General features: G+C 41.9%; 1 protein-coding gene across 4 annotated transcripts in view; it reads right to left on the bottom strand.

Moving 5' to 3' along the window:
* The window catches only part of LOC139612742 (pleckstrin homology domain-containing family G member 4B), a 30,105-nt gene extending 18,278 nt beyond the window's left edge, over positions 1-11,827 (bottom strand). For 3 of the 4 annotated variants that reach the window (XM_071468667.1, XM_071468666.1, XM_071468668.1), the window contains exons 1-2: positions 11,546-11,827; positions 432-629 (exon numbers count right to left, since the gene is read on the bottom strand). In XM_071468667.1, the coding sequence (XP_071324768.1) occupies positions 432-629; positions 11,546-11,812 (465 nt within the window). In that variant the 5' untranslated portion in view covers positions 11,813-11,827. Of the gene's footprint in view, positions 1-431; positions 630-5,726; positions 5,991-11,545 lie in introns of those variants that run through there. The other variant, XM_071468669.1, reaches the window with a different exon arrangement.
* Positions 11,828-18,626: the final 6,799 nt, after the last annotated feature.

The raw sequence follows: 18,626 nt of genomic DNA, 5'->3' as shown, positions 1-18,626 counted from the left end.
CTGCTTTTCAGCCTGTTTTCGAAACAATAATCAACTCTGTCTCAGTCTGGTGCTCTCCCTTCCCACTCAGCAAAGATATTCACACTCAGCAGGAATGTTCTCACATTGTTTTTCACAAACATTTTGTCTTATCACTCCAGTTGCTTCTCTTCAAGATTAGTATCATTCCATGTTTGAGGTGTTGAGGAGAGCACATGAGTTAGCTTGTCCTGACACTGTGAAGCATGTTTTGGTGCTGCTTTTATTGTTTTTTCTCCTCATCCTCCGCATCTGAGTCAAACATCTCCAACAGTCCTGCAGGAAATCACTAATGTTAGCAGCAAACAAATCTCTGTACCCAAGAAGGAATTCAGAAACAAATCACAGTGAGCATTCTTGGAGCATTCCTCGATTTAACCTCAGGTGCCCTCTCGATGATATCAACTACTCACACAGGTTTCTTGTTGGATGATCTGTAGAATCCTCTTGGCAGGAAGCAAGAAGTCAATGAGGCAGCGGAGTCCGTCTCCACGGTACTGCCTCTCCACCACGCTGAAGAGCTGCCACAGGACGGTGGCAGCGGTGGCAGTGAAGGGGCGGTACAGGGCTGACAAGGTGCTCTGGATACAGTTGTCCAAAGACTCAGCGTCCTGAGGAAAAAAAAAAAAAAAAAGTTAGGACAGGCATATTTAATCACGTCAAGCATGTGCTATAAATATGTTGTGTTGACAACAACAAAGCTCAAGGTCACATCTAATTAGCCATTTTTCTCATGATATAACAAAACAAGCATATGATACTTGGGGATATGAGTCTAAACCAGAGGCTCTTAGCCTTTTTGGCTTGGCTCCCCTTAAAACAAATTAAAAACAAAAAGGACAAAAAAGAGCTCTGGGCTGCATGTGATCAAACTCAATGAGAAAGTTTTCCCCCTCTGCTAAATTGTGTCGAAAGGAACAAAACAGTAAAAGAGACAATCTAATTGTTGGGCGCGCCAACCCTTTTTGTACTTGTTTGACCCCCTGAAACAAAGCGGCATCTCCTTGTGAGCTATCATCACAAGTTATGGCCTTAATATGGACACATGCTGTGAGCAGGCCAACCAGAGAGCGATTTTTCTTCCCCAGGGTGTTTCATTGGAAGGTTTTCAGATGTGTGAAGAAGTGAAAGCATCCAGCATTTCGTGAGAAAAAGAGCAAAAATGAGAGAGAAGTGTTTGCTTTCAATCATCTTGTGATCCCTAAGACTTTTCTTGGTACCCCTTGTGGAGTCCCAGCCCCCAGGTTAGTAACCTCGTTATACTTCCTACACAAACAACCATAAAAATTACACGGCATCTGCTCACTGCACATAAATTCAACTACATAATCATGCAGTTGCATATGCACAAGATTTACAGACAATGATCCAGCTTTGCCAAACAGTCAGGAAGCTTAAACATGACAGGAAACATTACATGTCAGCCATGATGGTCTTTCCATCAGAGAGAGGGGAAACACCTGGTAGTGACGTCACTGTCAGCGGACACAAACAGCCAAACTGGAAAGTCCAGACTTGCCTCCAGTTCTGGCAGGGATGGTGCAATGCTACCCACTAATAACAATCATGTCATCGTTGATTATTATCTGACCTGGACGACCGCAGCAGTCCCCAAACAGAGCAGATGACATGTCTGACACTGTTAGTTACAACTTGACCCTGATTGAGACGGGGCATTTGGGATTAGACCAGTCCTGGATGAGGTTGACCTGTTCTTGTAGCTCTGTTCGCAGATCAGGCTGTGACCTTCCTCTCAGCGGTGATAGCCAAGGCCAAACATCCCTCCGCTATCTGTCCTTCCCGAATGGAACACAACAGTGGAATAGAGACATCTGCCTCCAATGATAACCACACAGATACATGACGATGCCAGGAAAAGTCCCACACTGTGACAACTGTGTACCATGTTGAAGAGCGTGGGGGTGGAGGATGCAGCCACTCACAGCTAACTTTCACTTGAATGTCTGAGCTGCATTTACATGACAATAAAAAAGTGTGTAAAAAAAAAAAAAAACGACGCACAGAAATCATGAGATGGCCTGTGCTCGGGGGAATTCAGCCTGTCAGACAGCCCATGTTTCACCCTTTGTAAGATCTGTCCTGTTGATCTAAGCAGCTCAGCACCATCAATTAGAGGCGAGTGAGTACAGTTCAGTGCATTGGTACACATGCCACCACTCTACTACAAGGCGCTCATTGTGCACTCCGCCTCTCAAAGTGGTATGTGCTGTACAGTGTTGGTGCCCTGAAACAAAACGCCCACCTCCATTAGCAGTCAGCCTGCTTTTAGTGAGACAAAAATGTCTCTAGGCATTAGTCACTGTTGCACCCGGGAGGAGAAGAATAACATGGTGTTTTATTGGAGGAAAGCTAACAATGGGAGGAAAGCCCTCGCTACATAGTTAGGACAGACCAGCAAGTTTCTCTTCAGGTTCCCAAGGCAGAAAAAAAAAAAGTGGCAGAGACAGAAGCAGTGTTATGAAGGACAATAACTCAATGCAGCAGATACTTGAGCTCAATGATAAATTAAATGCTTTTAACCACGAGTGGCTGTCCGTGTAATCCAGTGTGACAATATGCACACGGAATCTGCAGTTATCTGAACTATAGCTGCATAACACCACGTTACCACATTCAGAGCTGAGGCAAATAAACATTACATCACCGCCCTGGAGATGATTTATTACATAAGAGACAATAGGTACGGGTCTCTCATTGTCAGGAAGGCATTTGAAGCTTTTCAAAAAGTGTCACCTGGCTAGTGGGAGACATATCTGCATGTCTCAGCAGAGTGACTGAGCTAAGCCACCAGAGCTGAGCTTCCCATCCGCTCTGAGCCACAGAGGAATGCAGTGTGTATGGTTGTGTATGTCTAGCCTCAGACCCTCAGCCAGGACAGGAGTGGAGTGGGAAGTCCCACCCTATCTGATGCCAGGTCTTTGTTGAGCGACTGCCTGTGTGATGGAGGACTGAGGTGGTAATTAATGGCTTCAAGCTCCAGGTGGGACACTTTTGTCTGTGCCGTGGGTAAACCAGCTGTTCAAGAGGTGCACAGGGCAAGTGAGTAGGCTAAATGATGGGGAGGGGGGAGGGCTGGTGGTGGGGGGGGGTGTCTCTGAGAAAGGTAAACTGAGAAGATAGATTGTGGTGGAGTTTTAGTTAAGAGAAAATCTTGCAGTGTAGAGAGAAACGTCAAACACAGGAAATTGTTGTGTTGGTAATTCTAAAAGTACAACAACTTCTAAAGCATGTGTCACAGAGCAAAGTGGAAAAATGAGAAAAAAAATCGGAGTTGAAAGAAAGAAAGAAAGAAAAAGAGAAGGGGTACATCACACAGAAAGAAAGAGTGAGAGACACACAGAGATAGAAAGTGAGTGAACGCGAGGTGGTCACTGACACATTTAGTGGGTCAGGGACACAAAAGCCGCTGCCTACCAGGCCTCCAGTGGAGCATGAAGCCACCAGGGGAGTGTAACAGGAGAGCCCTGGAGCCCCCATACAGGCTGCTCACTAACCAACCTGCTACCAGCCTCAAAGGCAGCGGGCTGACAAAGGCCACAGGTTGCTCAGACCTGTCCTGCTGCCAGGTGCCAGGACGCCAACAAAGGGGCCTAGTGAGACCTCACTATTGAGCCAGCGGTTTCATTCAACTTTTGATCTGCACCAGTGGAAATCTTATGGGAGGAGGAGAGGCAAGGAGAATACCTGGGATATGAAGTCAGACTGCAGATCCGCACAGTGTACTAATAAACTCCCAGTAATCCCAATCCCAAAAAAACATCCCAACAAATACAAGAGCAACCGTGACCCTTATTGTTTTGTCTAAAGACAGAGAGATAATAAGGTTACTTAACAATGCCAGACAAAAGTCCCTGTTAAATGCAAACAATGCTCTGTCAGATTACATTCAAGTGTCTTAGCTCACATAGACATGTAATTAGATATCAAACAGAATTGTACTTGAACACACACACATACATTACACACAAAAACATACTATTTCTGTGTATAGACACTGGAGAGCACATGCTTCAACAGCACAGTGTAAGAATGGCATTGTAAAAAGACACCTCAGTAAATGTTATAATGTTATCTCAGCAGATAAACGTTAACCCTGAGAGGCCCACACTGATTGTGTGGCAACAGCAAGGCCTGATGGGGGATCAACACTAATGGAAGTCTGGAGGTGATAAACTGGCCCACCCACTTGTGCACAGCAAAGGTTAATATTTTTAATTGTCTTGTAATTTAGGTTTACATTCCTATGGCCTGACTGTAATTTAACAGCTAACAGAAATATTTCAAATTAATAGTATTTCTTATTACATTATGTTCAATGTAATTTTTCAAGCTGGGTCATAAAAAGGATACAAGCTAATCTTCAACTCAGGTAGATAGAAGGTAGAAGAGATATTTTAAGACCACAGGAAACTATACTGTAGCCTAATGGAATAAAAGGGATTTTTTTTTATTTTTTACTAATTCCCACATTAATTATCAGAAAGATTTGATTTATGTATCAGCAGGCGACTAATGACTTTGTCCTGCAGGATGTAAACAACATTGACAGGATATTGTTCCTGAGCAGCACAGACTTCACATAGCTCATAGAGAGATATACTGTATACAACACACTTACTAACACACACCTTCACATGTTTGCTTAGGCCTAAAATGCATAAAAGAAATCCCAACAAGAAGGTAAAAGGTGAGCAGGGGTCCTTCAGCCAATCAGAGCAGTGATGAGCAGTGACAGCAGAGACAAAGGACACTAACAAAGTCTGTTGATACCTCTGCAGAGTAAATATAGAATGGATGCATACCAAAACAAGTGGGAGGATGATAAAGAAACCTTACTTATCAGAAAGGATACAAACTTGTGTACTTCACTGACCCCAGAAGTGATAAACAGCATGTTAGTCAAATCATGTTTTCATTCCTTTTATTTGACCCTGATACAACTATTGTTGATGATGGCACACAGCTGAAAAAAATGTCTCCAATCCGATCTACCACTAAATTAAAAGCAAGATTTATTATACACATTATTTATAATTACTAGTCTCCAAATACAGTGTTTAGCTCCCTTTCAAGACTGCACACTATTTTGTCTTTAATCACTGCAGAGCGTCAATATGTTCAGCTGTTATTGACATTCAACAGATGGAGAACATGTTGAGGAGCCATCAATGAGCAATTACACTCCCACTGCCATTACAACAAACTCACAACAGCATTTTACTAAAAACACAAACATTTACACACTGTGACATATCATGTGTCCTTAATGGAAAAGAAGGGAAATAACGCCATGGAATACGTGGAACTACATGAAAATGAAGGGATACGTGTATATATTGAGCAATAACATAGTCATCAGCGTAGCCACTGTGCTCCCTCCTCCCTCTCTTTATGTATGTGTAAAGAGCTGCCTGCTGTTTTGGCTGCAGAGCAAGAAGTCAAAATATCAGCTGTCTACAAGCTGAGGCATTGAAACACCCATCCTCTGAATGTGCACAATAACACACACACAACACACAGTTACTGAAGGTTCCCAAGAAGCCAGGTTTACAGCCAATATAGTAGAAAAAGGAAAACACAACATGTTGACCTTAGTCACACAAGACAGAAGCACAAAACAGCAACTTCCAAAAAGTCACAGTGAAACTATAATGGTGAGAAATTCAAAGCATATTTCAAGCTCTTACCTTAATACTCAGGTAGTTGTCACAACTCCGGGACTTTGCTCTGGAGTGCATTTTGCCCAGTGACAGCATTTAGTCAGCCGAAAAAAATCCCAAACTTCAGTAAATAAATAAGTGTCATCAACTCCAAGCGCTAGCATCCAGTGTATGATCCCCTGTGTAAGTGCTGTAAGTCATTGCTGGGGTATCAACAGGTCCATTTCTCTCTCCTCACTGCGACTCTCTCCCCGTCTGCTGTGGTGTTGGCAGCTGGAGCAGACTAAACTCCTGTCGGAGCGTGAGAGAGGCAGTGTGTGCTGCCTTCCCCCGTCACTCATCCTCCCTCCCTCCCTTCCAACATAACCTCCCCCGCCCTGCTGCTGCTCTGCTACTGAAGCCTCTTCCAGCTGGATAAATGCGCACTGCTGCAGCTTCGGGCTCATCATTCAGGAAAAAACAAAAAAACAAAAAACCACACTACCTAACCTGCACACCCCCACCACCCTGAGCCCCAGCACTCCACCCAGCAGGGGTCGGACTCTGACTAAGTCCTCTTTGCCCCCCCTGACCCCTTGCACCCCTACCTCCACCGGCAGCTCCCCTCCACCCCTCCTGCCACAATGGTCTGTCTTTGTCCTGGCAATACAAATGGACTAGGGTTTCAGCTTATTCTGCTGCTTTTCAAAAGGAAAAAGAAAGGAAGACATCAGCATAGGATTGGTGGCTCAGGTCACTCACTACAATGGCGTTCCCCTTAAATATTGTCAGGGGGATACACAATCCTTTACTGACCCTTACAAATCACTGACATATGTAGAACATCCTCCTGTTGCAGAAGACAGATGTTCCATCTTTAAAGCAGACTGACTCTAAAAACTGCAAACTGTTCTTATAAGAGGACATCTTAAAATAAACTCAGTTGTACCATTAATTAACATTCCTTGATGGTGACATCTGACAGGCATCACAAGAAAACCCTCACTGAGACATGAAAAACACAAGAGGAGGTGAGGATTTCTGTACTGCTGGAATGCAGCAGTTTCTGCGAGAATGCATGCTTTGTGTGAAAATCTGAGGATCGCATTAAGCCTGCTTGTGTAAACAGAGGAGGTAGTGAGGATAGTTAATTAGGTTGGCTTATATTTAGAGAGAGGCACTAGATTCTTGTCAGACGTCATTAGAGGCAGACATCACAATGATCCAAAAGAGACAAGAAGACACACTGTCACTGGCTGCAGTCACACAGCACACGCTGGCTGACACAAACACACTAGTTACTGTCATGTTGACTAAAGTACTGAGGGAAATGCACATTTTGATGCAGGGCACTTCACTCACAAAAGACACAACTGTAAACTAAGAAGCGACAATGTAAATCACTAACTGCACGTATTGTTATATATACAGTGGATCTACATTTAGTCTTATGTATATATCTGCTGTATAATCTGCTATATTAAGAAACACACGTAGCTCACATATGCACTATGCAAATACACACTCCAGCTCAATGTTTGTGCCACAGTTGACCCTATAATTTCTGCTGCCCTTGCCTTTTCCACTAGGCTGGTTTCACTGTCAGTGAGGGCAGATTTTCTTCTTTTATGTCTCTTCCATTCCCCTTTTTTCCCTCTTTTTCCTTCTTTTTAATTCTTACTTATCTAATTGGGTTGAAATTACTGCACATGAGCAACAAAATGGGTCAAGCTGGAGTCAACAAAGATCCCATGTCGGCACATGTCCAAGATGCAGACGCGTCAGCCAACTGAGCCAGCAGGATGCCCGCTGAGGCAGATTTTAGTCCATCCTGTATAATTTTGGCTAAGGGAGTAAGGCTGCAGCCATTACACATGGTGACTGCTGATGTTTTTAAGATCTGAAGTGAATGTTTTTTTTTTAACTTTATTTATTCCCAAGTTGACAGTAGAGATGACAGGAAATGAGGGGGAATGACAAGCAGCAGAGGTCCCCTGAAGCTCTCAGACTGGGAACGTTGTGGTCTATGGTTGACATCTTAACCCCCTCAGCCACCAAGGCAACCGGATCTAAACTTAACTGAGCGCCAGTCTGACAGTCTTGAATGTTATAATCGGTGCAGGTTATTGAGCCTATCAAACAATGATTAGAGTTTTTATTTAAATGAGTGCACAACTGCAATGGTGGATGTACAATCAGTTTCTTTCAGCATAATGGACATTGGTGTGGTCAGCTACTCTGATATTCTTATGATTGTAATGAAACTATATGTATGTTTATGTATTTGTTGATGATATGGTCAGTTAGGGTAAATCTGAAAAGCACTGTACCAATCTGCATGATGTAATACAGCATTTTATTTAGGATGTCTGTTCTGTTTTAATCTATTAATCTATTACCTCTATGCTTATAAAGCTATAATGTATAAGAGGATGTTTTAGGACATTTATCTTCTTCAATACTGTAACAGAGGTATAAACAATGTTATATACAATATATATACACTATACAATGTTTTTAGTATGTTTATATATTCCTTTTATGTATTTTCATATGACACACATGATGCATGTAATTTCTTTGTTATAAAGAACTTTGTTCTGCATTTGTTGCATGAAAGGTGCTATACAAATAAAGTTTATTATTATCATTATTATTATTATTATTATTATTAAACCATTTCACTCAGAAAGGATTACTATAAAACGAACACCATCTCCTACCGTCTATATTTTCTCCTCTATATTCGTCCCGTTTGGGAACGTAGACGTGTCATTCCTCTGTGGCCACTAGAGGTGGCTTCTGTGTGCATTTGTATTCCTGATAATTTAGGTCAGGATCATGCCCTGCTGCACTGGGATAAACAGTAAACAACAGTGTGTCCCGGAGCCATGACTTCTGTTCTGAATTTAGGGTGATTTATTCCACATTGCTGATGCCCCTGCTAAAGATTTTTTTAAAAATCCATCGGTGGGCTTCATATATCTTTGTCTACAGTCTATGCTTTGATTCTAATCAAAACAGCAGTGACGTTCAGGACAGTAGACCGTCAGCTCCATTTATAATAATATGTTTGTACAACTACAAGAAGTAAACCTTTCCTGTTGTTTTTCCATGAGCAGCCATAAGGCTTTAAATAGCCTTATTTACGCAGGCTTCTGGTAAACAATTTTTATGTGATCTGAAAAAAAACCCAGATAGGGCAGTCCCAGGGGTGGCATGCGATCTGATAAATCTATCAAGGGAACAAATTAGTCAGATGACAAGAGAGCTGCAGTTTCATCATTTTTCATCATCATATCTTACCATAAGTCTACAGATAAAAATATAAGACAGATTCAAGGGGGAGGATGGTCACAGCAGTTGTTTGGATAAAGACTGAAAGATTTTTGCAGCGAATATGTAAACACACTCACACAGACACACACACACATGAACACACACGTTCAACCAAACCTTACCCACAACATAGAGGAAAAAACTTCTTTAAGTAACATCTTAAATTTAAGCAAACATAGACCAAGTACACTCTCTGTTGTATGTAGATTGGTGGTCTTTATACACACACACACACACACACACACACACACACACACACACACACACACACACACACACCAAACTGTGGAATGTGACACCTTGGTCCAACATCACTTCGTACCAACCTCACAGTGCCACACAGGCCACCCAACAACAGTTGTTATGAAATCTTTAAACTTCACCACTTTAAATTTTAAACAGAGACAATTGGAGCATTGTAAAACATTTCAGTTTACATTCATCTTCACAGCAGCAAAACTTCCACTACATCCATCTACATTCATAAAAGAAACAGCTCAGGAAATCCAGGACTGCAACTTAAAATTATTTTCATTACCAATTAATCTGACATTTTCAAATGAGAACTTGACACCATCAAATGATTGGTATTTTTTCTTGTAAAAGTACTGTAAAATTAACTGTTGCAGGTACAGTCAATACTAACACTCCATTCAGTGTCTGAGATAAATACATTCTTGTTAACAAAAGTCTTAACCAACTCTCAGTGCAAAAGAATTAAAAGAAAAAATCCCATATGTGACTCTTTTGAGAGGATAAAGCAGAGCAAATAACAAAGTTACCGTTTAACACAGAGGAACTGTGGGTGCAAACAATCCAAAATGGGAGGAACCGCGTAAATCTGCATGAGAGACGTTATACTTACAGTTCAGTGTTGGACTGTATGGTGGAGAAGCCGAGTCCATGCAGAGGACAGAGTGAGCGAGTCATCACTCTCCTTCTGTCCGCCTCACACAGCCTTGAGAGTTCACATCACATCACCATCCAGGCTCACACAGCCTGAGCTATTGCCCCTGCTGCCCCTTCCCAACCAGCCCCAGCAGGCGGGTAAAAACAGTCACTGGGGTGTCTGACTGAACTGTTCCTCCTCTCACACACAGAGTCTGTGGTGCTGCTGCACATTTCAGCCTCCAGGATTCAGACTGATGAGCTCGCAACACTAATGCACACAGCTACACAAACACCCACATACTGTGTGAAGCTCCCCAACCCCCAGTCAACCACTGCCATGCGAGTCTGTATGGAGATATGCATACACTGCACTGACGTGTTTTAAACGGGAATGCATCTGAAGTCAAATGTCCAGCATAGTCGCAGTGTTTTCCTGACGTCTTTGTCAGGAATGAGATTTACCCCCACCTACATGGCAGTGTGGTGCAGCTGTTCCACCAACAGCCCCACCATATTCATGCTCTTTACTGTGGGGAAAGCCCTGGAAGACCATGCCACCTGTCATAGCCCCCTAATGTACCTTAGCCCCCTGCTGTGTGGATGTCTCACTCCAACACAAAAGCCAGTGTTTTCTCTGGGCACGCGAGCACAGGTGGCTGGAGGAGGCAAGGTCGAGTTACAGCGTGGACTCCCACAGTTCAAATCATCAAGGAGTCAAGCAGAGGACACACTCAGTGTGACCATGAACACACATACCACAGTACTGTAGTACTCTGAACATTTGGTAAATACACTCAAGTATGACTTACTCCTCACAGTCGAGAGCATAGGTGTAGTAATAATGTTTTAATAAGTAATCCCTATCATAAACCTTTAATGATCAAGCTTCCTCACTTTAAAGACAAATCTAATCCAATCTAAGATAATCTGCACTGTAGGAAAGAAGAAGAACAGGTGGGTCATGAAAAAAAATCCTATATTAAACACACTGATGTTTGATTTTGCACAGACTTGCCTGGGTACCCATGTGCCCATAAATCTGTTTCGGCATGAATCTAAAATGTACATCCACTACATACTGTAGTCTGATTTACAATGTCACATAAATCATGTATTTTGGCTGCATCGCATTACATTCATTGTAATCTTTTGAATATTAGTCTGCATCAAGAACCTATGGCTGCACTTATGCATTTCATAAGAATGTTGGTACTGTTATATTTCTATTAACTGATAACCTGGTCATGTGACAGGTTATTAAAAAAATACACTCCAGTAATATGCTGCTCTTTAGAAGCAGAGCATAATTTACATTTCTGCTTTAACAGAATCACAATTCACTTTAAAATATAAAAATCTTATCACTATAAACCGGAAATGACTGACATCCGCTACATATATAGCAACAATAATGCTCATCTTTGCTTTGCTCTCGGATTAAGTGCAATTAACCTCAACCTCTTCCTTAAATAAAGCACAAGTTGGTTTAATTCTGAGAACAATCCTCCAAAGACAGGATCTGACAGCAGTTAATGAATCCCAAAGACCAATTAGTGCAACTGGACTCAACATCCCAACACCGAATCCACATGAATCCCAGCCAAAGCTGTTCAATAAGTTTGAAAGTCAGCACTCACCTCACTCTGCTCTGCTGCTTTTAAAGTCTCCAACAACACATGGAGGAGTCGCTTGCTCTCTGGGCTCTGAGGGGCTGACAGCTGTCTAACCAGAGGAGAGGACCAGCCCCCAAGTCCTGGAGGAACCTGACATGTTCCATCAAACGCACTGCTTTGTTGACTGAGGAGAATAACAATATTAAGGCTAGCCAGGCAGAAAGTTTCCCAGCCCCCCAGGCATCCCAATTCCTCAGCGGGGCGTAACCCAGTCGTTTTATCTGCACCCATCTCCCTCCTGTGTGTACACTGTGAGGGGAACCGAGAGCAGTGCGGCTCAACTGACCTGCCGTGTCAACAAAAGTCTAGACAACTACACTTTACCTGTGCTTTCTGATTGCTCATTTATGGTGTATTTGGTGTATGAAAAAAAATTTGACTGGATTAATTTTCACAAATCCGTTTTTCTTTTCCAATTCATCACATTTTCTACTATTTTTTTTTCCATTTCTACTAATTTATAAGACTTTATAATCAACCTTACAGCCTAGGAACTCTGTTCTTATATCAGTAATAAAAATAAAGGATTAAAGGTGAATGTGACAATAAAGAGATCACACACTTGATCTACAGACAATGCAGAGCCTCCAAACTGCCTCTAGAGCTTCTGATGGCACCAGATGTCAGCCTGCATTGTTATATGGATTACTCAAGCCACTCAGCAAACACCTCCAGGTGTGCATTCCACACCAGGAAGGGGAAAGGTGGGAGCCGCTCCTCTGAATCAACAAAAAACGCTGACTTTTCTCTCTCTTGAACTCTGCGTGCCTGAGCAGAAGGAGACACCAGTGGAACTGGGTTAAGTGCTGGTGTGGCCCTTTTAATGGAGAGTCAAGAGAAGCGAACCTGCTCCAAAAAAAATAAATGTAATCTGTTCACCTTCACAGAGGTGGAGGACGGTGTGCGAGCAACTCGTTTATGTGGTCTAAGAGGAAGGGAAGTGTGATGGGTGGCTCATCTTTGGTCTGAATTGTACACCTGGTCTACGCAGGGTCTTTAATCTTTGGAGGAAGAAGCAGAAATTAGAGGCCCTCTACCATGTCCCTCACATTGGACTAAACTACCACAGGCATGTAAACATTCACCACCAGTGAATCACTGGCAGTCAAACTGAAGCACTGTAATGCAAGTCAAGCTGAAAGGTTTGAGAGGATTCAGGTTCAGACAGCCTGATATCTAATATCATAAGATACTGAAATAAAACATGTGCTCTTAACTCTCTTAAGTTTATTATATTTTATTTTAATTAAATAAAATAATCAATTATCTAATTAGTTCTTCATCAAGTCATGATCCAAACTCTTGTTGGTAAAAGCTTCTAACATGTGAGGTTTGGTTGTTTTTCTATGTCATATTACTTTTTGGTCCAAATAAGTCAGCATTTTTAGGACGCCACATTAGTTATGATAATTTTTCCAACATTAAATGGACTTAAATAAATCAACTATTTGATATATATAGAAATATATGAAGAAAATCACCTTTACAAACAGGCAGAGAGATGAAGCCCAGCAAGTTCAGATGTTGTTAAACTGAACGTGCAGCTTGTTCAATGCTTTCAGGCAGAGGAAAAAAAAAAAAGGCACAAACCACATCGTCATTTCCAGTAAACGTAAGGTCATAAGATGCAGTGATAACCATCACAGCACTCATTATAGACCATACTCAATGTCTCTGCACCTGATAATTTGTCCAAAAAAAAAGCATATCTAAGGACAGAGAGAGACAAGGAGGTAGAGCAAAGGGGGGGGGGGGGGGGGGGGGGACGATAGGGAGGGCGAGGTGTTTCCTGTTTCCATAGCTCTAATTATACCCGTCTCTTGAGGATGGGGCCTATCAGGAAGAGGAATTTTGTCATTGAGGAACTCCTCAATGACAAAATGCAGAGTTTCCGTACTCTCTAACATGTATGTATTTATGTTTCTGTATGTAGTTGAGTGTGGAAGATGTACTCAGATTTTTCTACTCAAAAGTAAAAGTACTAATACCACAATGTGTAAGTACTTTGATGGTGCTGTATTAAACACTTACTACATATTCTATATTACAGGATTATTATTACCTATATATTTATGGGTAAGGGGTCTTTCACTTTTGTAGTTGGTTGCGGTGGATCAAATTTAACTACTCTATATACTGCTGAGCAATTTAATCTGCAAAACCCACACCATCATGAAGGCATTTCTCCATATAATTATGTCCTAAAATCATAAATACTTTCCTAAAACAAGTGAAAAAAATCTGTCAGTGCAGTAAGAGTACTGTATCCAACCAGTTTATTTAAAAATGCCAGAAAGGAGTGACTGCAGCTTGAAACAAGAAAGAACAAGGCATGTAGCTGTACTGGAATTATGACAAATGAAACTTTGTTTTAGAAAACAGACAGATTTGCACTGCATAGGTTGGATTACTATGCTGTAAGACTTTTCCCTTTTTAAAGGAATTAAGATTAAGAGCTCAATTACAGATCACAATCACTTGAAAACAAGGATGATATAAATATAGTACAAAAGGTCTTATATTTTAAATTAACAAGTGACTCTGGATGTCAGATAAATGTGGAGTAGAAAGTATTATATTTACCTCTGAAATGTAGTGGGGTACAAGTATAAAGTGACATAAAATAAAAGTAGTCAGTTACTTGAGTAAATGCACTAATGTATTTATAGTATTTTCCACCACTGCTTTTACAAATCTGATTTAGACAGACCATCACAAAACTTAGCACAACTTTGTGGTAAAAAGAATAATCTGGGCTGTTTTCCAATGCATATTTACATATAATTTACATAAAGGAATCATGTAGCTCCCCCCTTTTCTTCAGGATGTCAGGTCTGTGGGAAGCTTGTGAGCTGCTTTATTCTTCATTCTAAAAAGACAAAATCATTCAAAACAAACAGCATATTTCTCTGCTTGTTACACTGATGTGGTATTGTTGGTATTTGTTTGCAATTGAGAGTGCCTGTTTTATTATAAACTAAACACTCACTCTGTCTGTGAGTTGTTGTCAGAGTAATGATTCCTTCCTGTTTGGAGATGCAGTGGAGATAGACTCCTGAAATTAAGATGCTGAGTCTGGGGGAAAATGTTTGTAGAGGCATTTCAAACCAGCAAAAACAAATAAAAGTAAGACTTCCACTTGTAAACTAACTGGGTGAGCTGCTTCTGAACAGACCTTGCACACTGCCCTCCTCTAGTGGCCAACACAAAGACATATAAGAACCCAACTTTCCTGCAGAATACAACAGAACTAATACATGCACCAGACAATAAGTGGAGACTGGTAGACTTTCTGTCCGCTGTATTTCACACTGAATTAGGGAAAACCTATAAATACAACAAATAACAATAGTTGAGTAAGTTCCCATAAACTTTCTGTCCCTGTAAACAGAGCCCAAAGTGAGAATATTAATAATCAGTTTGACAGCCCTGGTTTGTAATCAGCCTTTGCTTCATCCATTAGTATGCAGCAGAGGAGAGACAGGCTGAGAGGAGAGGTGGGGGGTTGCAAGACAGAAAGAGATGGAGAGAGAAGCCTGAGGGGGGGGTGGGAGGGGAGCCATCTGAGCAGCCTTCGTCCAGCAGCTCCCATTGCCTGGCAACCTCAACACCAGACAGAGAATGTGTACAGTGGCCTGCAGGCCGCTTCTGCTTACTCTCACCAAAAGAGATAATGGCTTACAAACAATGTAAAATCTATAGCAAACTATAGATTTTAACCTGAGCTGTACTTGTTAGATTTGGACAATATTTGAACTTGCAGTAGCGCAGGGACGTTTACGCCAGCGGTAAACACAAAGAGGAGTTGTCAGGACTTCTTCCTGAATTGCAGAGTCATCATAAACTACACTGGTGGCCTTTACACCAGTACCTGAGAACCAGCGTCCAGCTCAAAATGAATGCAGGCCTACTTTTAGAACTGTTTTCATTGATGGTTACACAAGCATAATAATGTGCTTATTTTGTGCTAATATGATTTTGGTGTTAAAGTGCAATACGCTGACATGGTGACGTTGTCATTATGCAACAGATGAAATTACATGTTTTCAGACGGAAAACATGTTAAAAATGTTCTAGAGCTGCAATGATTAGTTGATTAATCTATCAGCAGAAAGTTAATCTGCAACTCTTTCAAATACAAAGATTTTACATTATAGTCACAATGAGTACCTTCAGTTTTTTATGTTTTATAAAGGAAATGATTAATCGAGAAAAGACACAGCAGATTAATGGATAATGAAAATAATGGTTAGTGTCAGTCCTAAAATAATCTGGAACTAGGAACTAGAGAGGCAGGGGATAACATCCATATGCAACAATACATCTGAGCAATACATCTTAGTCTTTAATGTCCCAGAGGGAGATTTGTTTCCACAGTCAGAGCATACTTCACTTAGAAATGTCGCAGCAGACCGATGCACCGCAAAGGCATTTTCATTAATTGACTGTAGGTATAAAAGACAGAAGTTTTGCCTCTGCTTCCATCCCCTCTTCTCCCTCACATTACCAAGTCTTTGGCATGGTCAGCCTATACATGTTCAGCTATATGTCAGAGAGAACTCTTGTCAACCTATTGAACCAGACGCAAATCAGAGCAGAGAGAACACTCTTCCTCTTTTGTGTCAGACTTGAGAGAGTCAGAATTAGTGAACCATTTTCCCTCCAGATTCAACTCTGCTCAGTTTAGGGCTTAATCAAGTGGAAATTGGGAATAGGGGGTTGTGGGGGTGGCCAGGGTTGGGGTGCGGGGTAGAATGGAGCAATTGTTCAGATAAAGGCCTCACGTCGAGCCTGCTTTGATGTTTCTCTGGGGGGATATGCTGGGATTTTACAGTAGCATTTCATTCCATTACTTTTTGCTCACCGCTGGTGAAAACTGCAGGCTGCAGAAATGATGCAAGGCACGGCTCAGACTTCACTTATCAGACTTATCCCCCCTTCCCACCAAAAAAAAAAAAAAAAAGTTTACATAGACTTTTCAATCCACATTTAAATGGCATAGCACTCAAATACCAGGGGGGCAATCTCACATTTTTAGGGATATAATACTTCTGGAAAAATGCTGTCTCCTTCACTCACATGGACACCCAACAATATCAATATTCAAGTGAGATTCCCCTCCGTTTGCCCCACGCCTTTACAAGCAGACAGGCTCCCACTGACCTATTATGTTGCAAAGCCTTTCTCATGCATGTCTTGAATGAAAGCCAGCGTATCGATGGTCTGAGGATAATCACGTTTTCCCGAGACAGGCTTAGCTGCACTAAATAAGCCGCAGAGGGGAAGAAAGAAGTGTGGGTCGAACAAAACTGTTGTATATTGCGAGAAATGCTGGAGATCCCCCCCCCCAAAAAAAAAAAAAAAAAAAAAGTTTCCCCAGAAAGCTTCGTACACAGAACTGAAAAGTAGTACTGAGGGAAGCAAAAAAAAACATGTTGCAACGAGTGGAGAGAGTTTCGGGAAGTAGGCTATTTGTTCAATACTTCGTCATGCTGCTCTTGTATTTGGGCACCGTACCTTTGTCTTCTGTCCCTCGGCAGGTGCACTGGGTGCATCTCAGTGATGCTGCAGCGTCCTGTCTCCAGAAGCCCGTCTCCTCACCTCTCCGCCGGTTGTCAGTACAGAAGTCCACCCCCCCCCCCCCTCCCCCTCCCCCTTCCCCCTGCGCCTCCACTTGTTGCTGAATCAGTGAAACACCCTCCATGTGGGAACTTTTCCACCAAGTTTCTGCATGTAAAGCGACATTATACACACACACAAAAAAAAAATAAATAAATAAATAAACAGCTTTAAGGCCAGAGTCCGCAGCACTCAGCTCCCTCACTCACTTGGAGTCGGTGGTTGTCAGTGTTTGGTGCAGGTTCTCCAGGGCGCACAAAGTGGATATTTGCATTAGGCCGACCCCTCCCCTCGCCTTTCATAGCTGCCATTGTTTGTCTCAGCCGGGGCTCGGATTCAGTCCTTCTCTAAATCCCTGACGACCGGAGCGGGGAATGCTGCTTTCTCTGAGCTGAGCTGGCAATTAACAAAAGCGCGTTGATATGAAGCGCCACAAAGAAACTTCTATTCCGGCTGTTTTATTTATTAATTTACAACACACGGGCTCAATTAGTCGTTTGGAATGCGTAGATGAGATTTAGCTACTGTATAACATCAAAGTTGAGCTCTTTTCTAAGTTTCCCTGGACTGACAGGTAGGTCTGCAGGCGTGCGTCCACATGGTCATGTGAGGCAGGCGTGTTCAGCAAGGTGACAGGTTCATGTTGACTTCCTCTAAGGTGTGACAGTCATTCCCACTTGACATAGACTATTAGAGAGCATTTTGAACTATTTTCCTGTGTAACTGAAGAAACAGACTGTGTTGTTCTTTCTTGTTGAGGTTCATTCTTGACCATGCACACACTATTTGGTAAAACTACTGTGTATCTCATCAAACCAGCAGCTGTTTCGGAGCTTTAGTTCTCTCCTTTTCAACTGCTGATGAAGATTATGTGATATGATCTAAAGCTCCAGGACGACCACAAAATGGCCCTTGCTAAAGTGAGATTATTTAGTCAGCTGCTTCTTACGAGGTTTAAGAATGAACTTTAAAGCCAACATGGACCAAAAAAGTCATTAAAGTGTCCAGGAAACTGAAATTGGAACATCCATCTGCTGATGAAGATCACATTATATGATGAAAAGCTCCAGAACAGCCACTAAGTGGGCCGTGAGCTGAGACTGTTTTGTCAGTTTATAACCACATTTAGTTGTTGTTGCAATTAATTCAGGCGAAACAGCCTGTCCCTGTCTTTTGCCGGTGGAGCAACTCTTTTGTTTACATGTGGATCAGACACTGTCATTACCGTCATTTAGATTTAGACTGGGCATGTATGCTCTCTTTCACTGTTGCCCTGTTTATATTCACCTCATGATTTCAACAGATGTGAAACTGGGCTGTGGCCCTGCTGAATCTCTTATTATCTCAATTTGCTCTATGTCGTATCTATGGAGCAGCTCCATACATTCAACAGTATATCAGAATCACATGTCATCAATATTAAACA

Source organism: Trachinotus anak, unplaced genomic scaffold (assembly GCF_046630095.1).
Source record: "Trachinotus anak isolate AG129_WGS33_773 ecotype Australia unplaced genomic scaffold, CSIRO_AGI_Tana_v1 ptg000032l, whole genome shotgun sequence".
Taxonomy (NCBI): Eukaryota; Metazoa; Chordata; class Actinopteri; order Carangiformes; family Carangidae; genus Trachinotus; species Trachinotus anak.
This window is presented reverse-complemented; position numbering and strand designations above follow the sequence as displayed.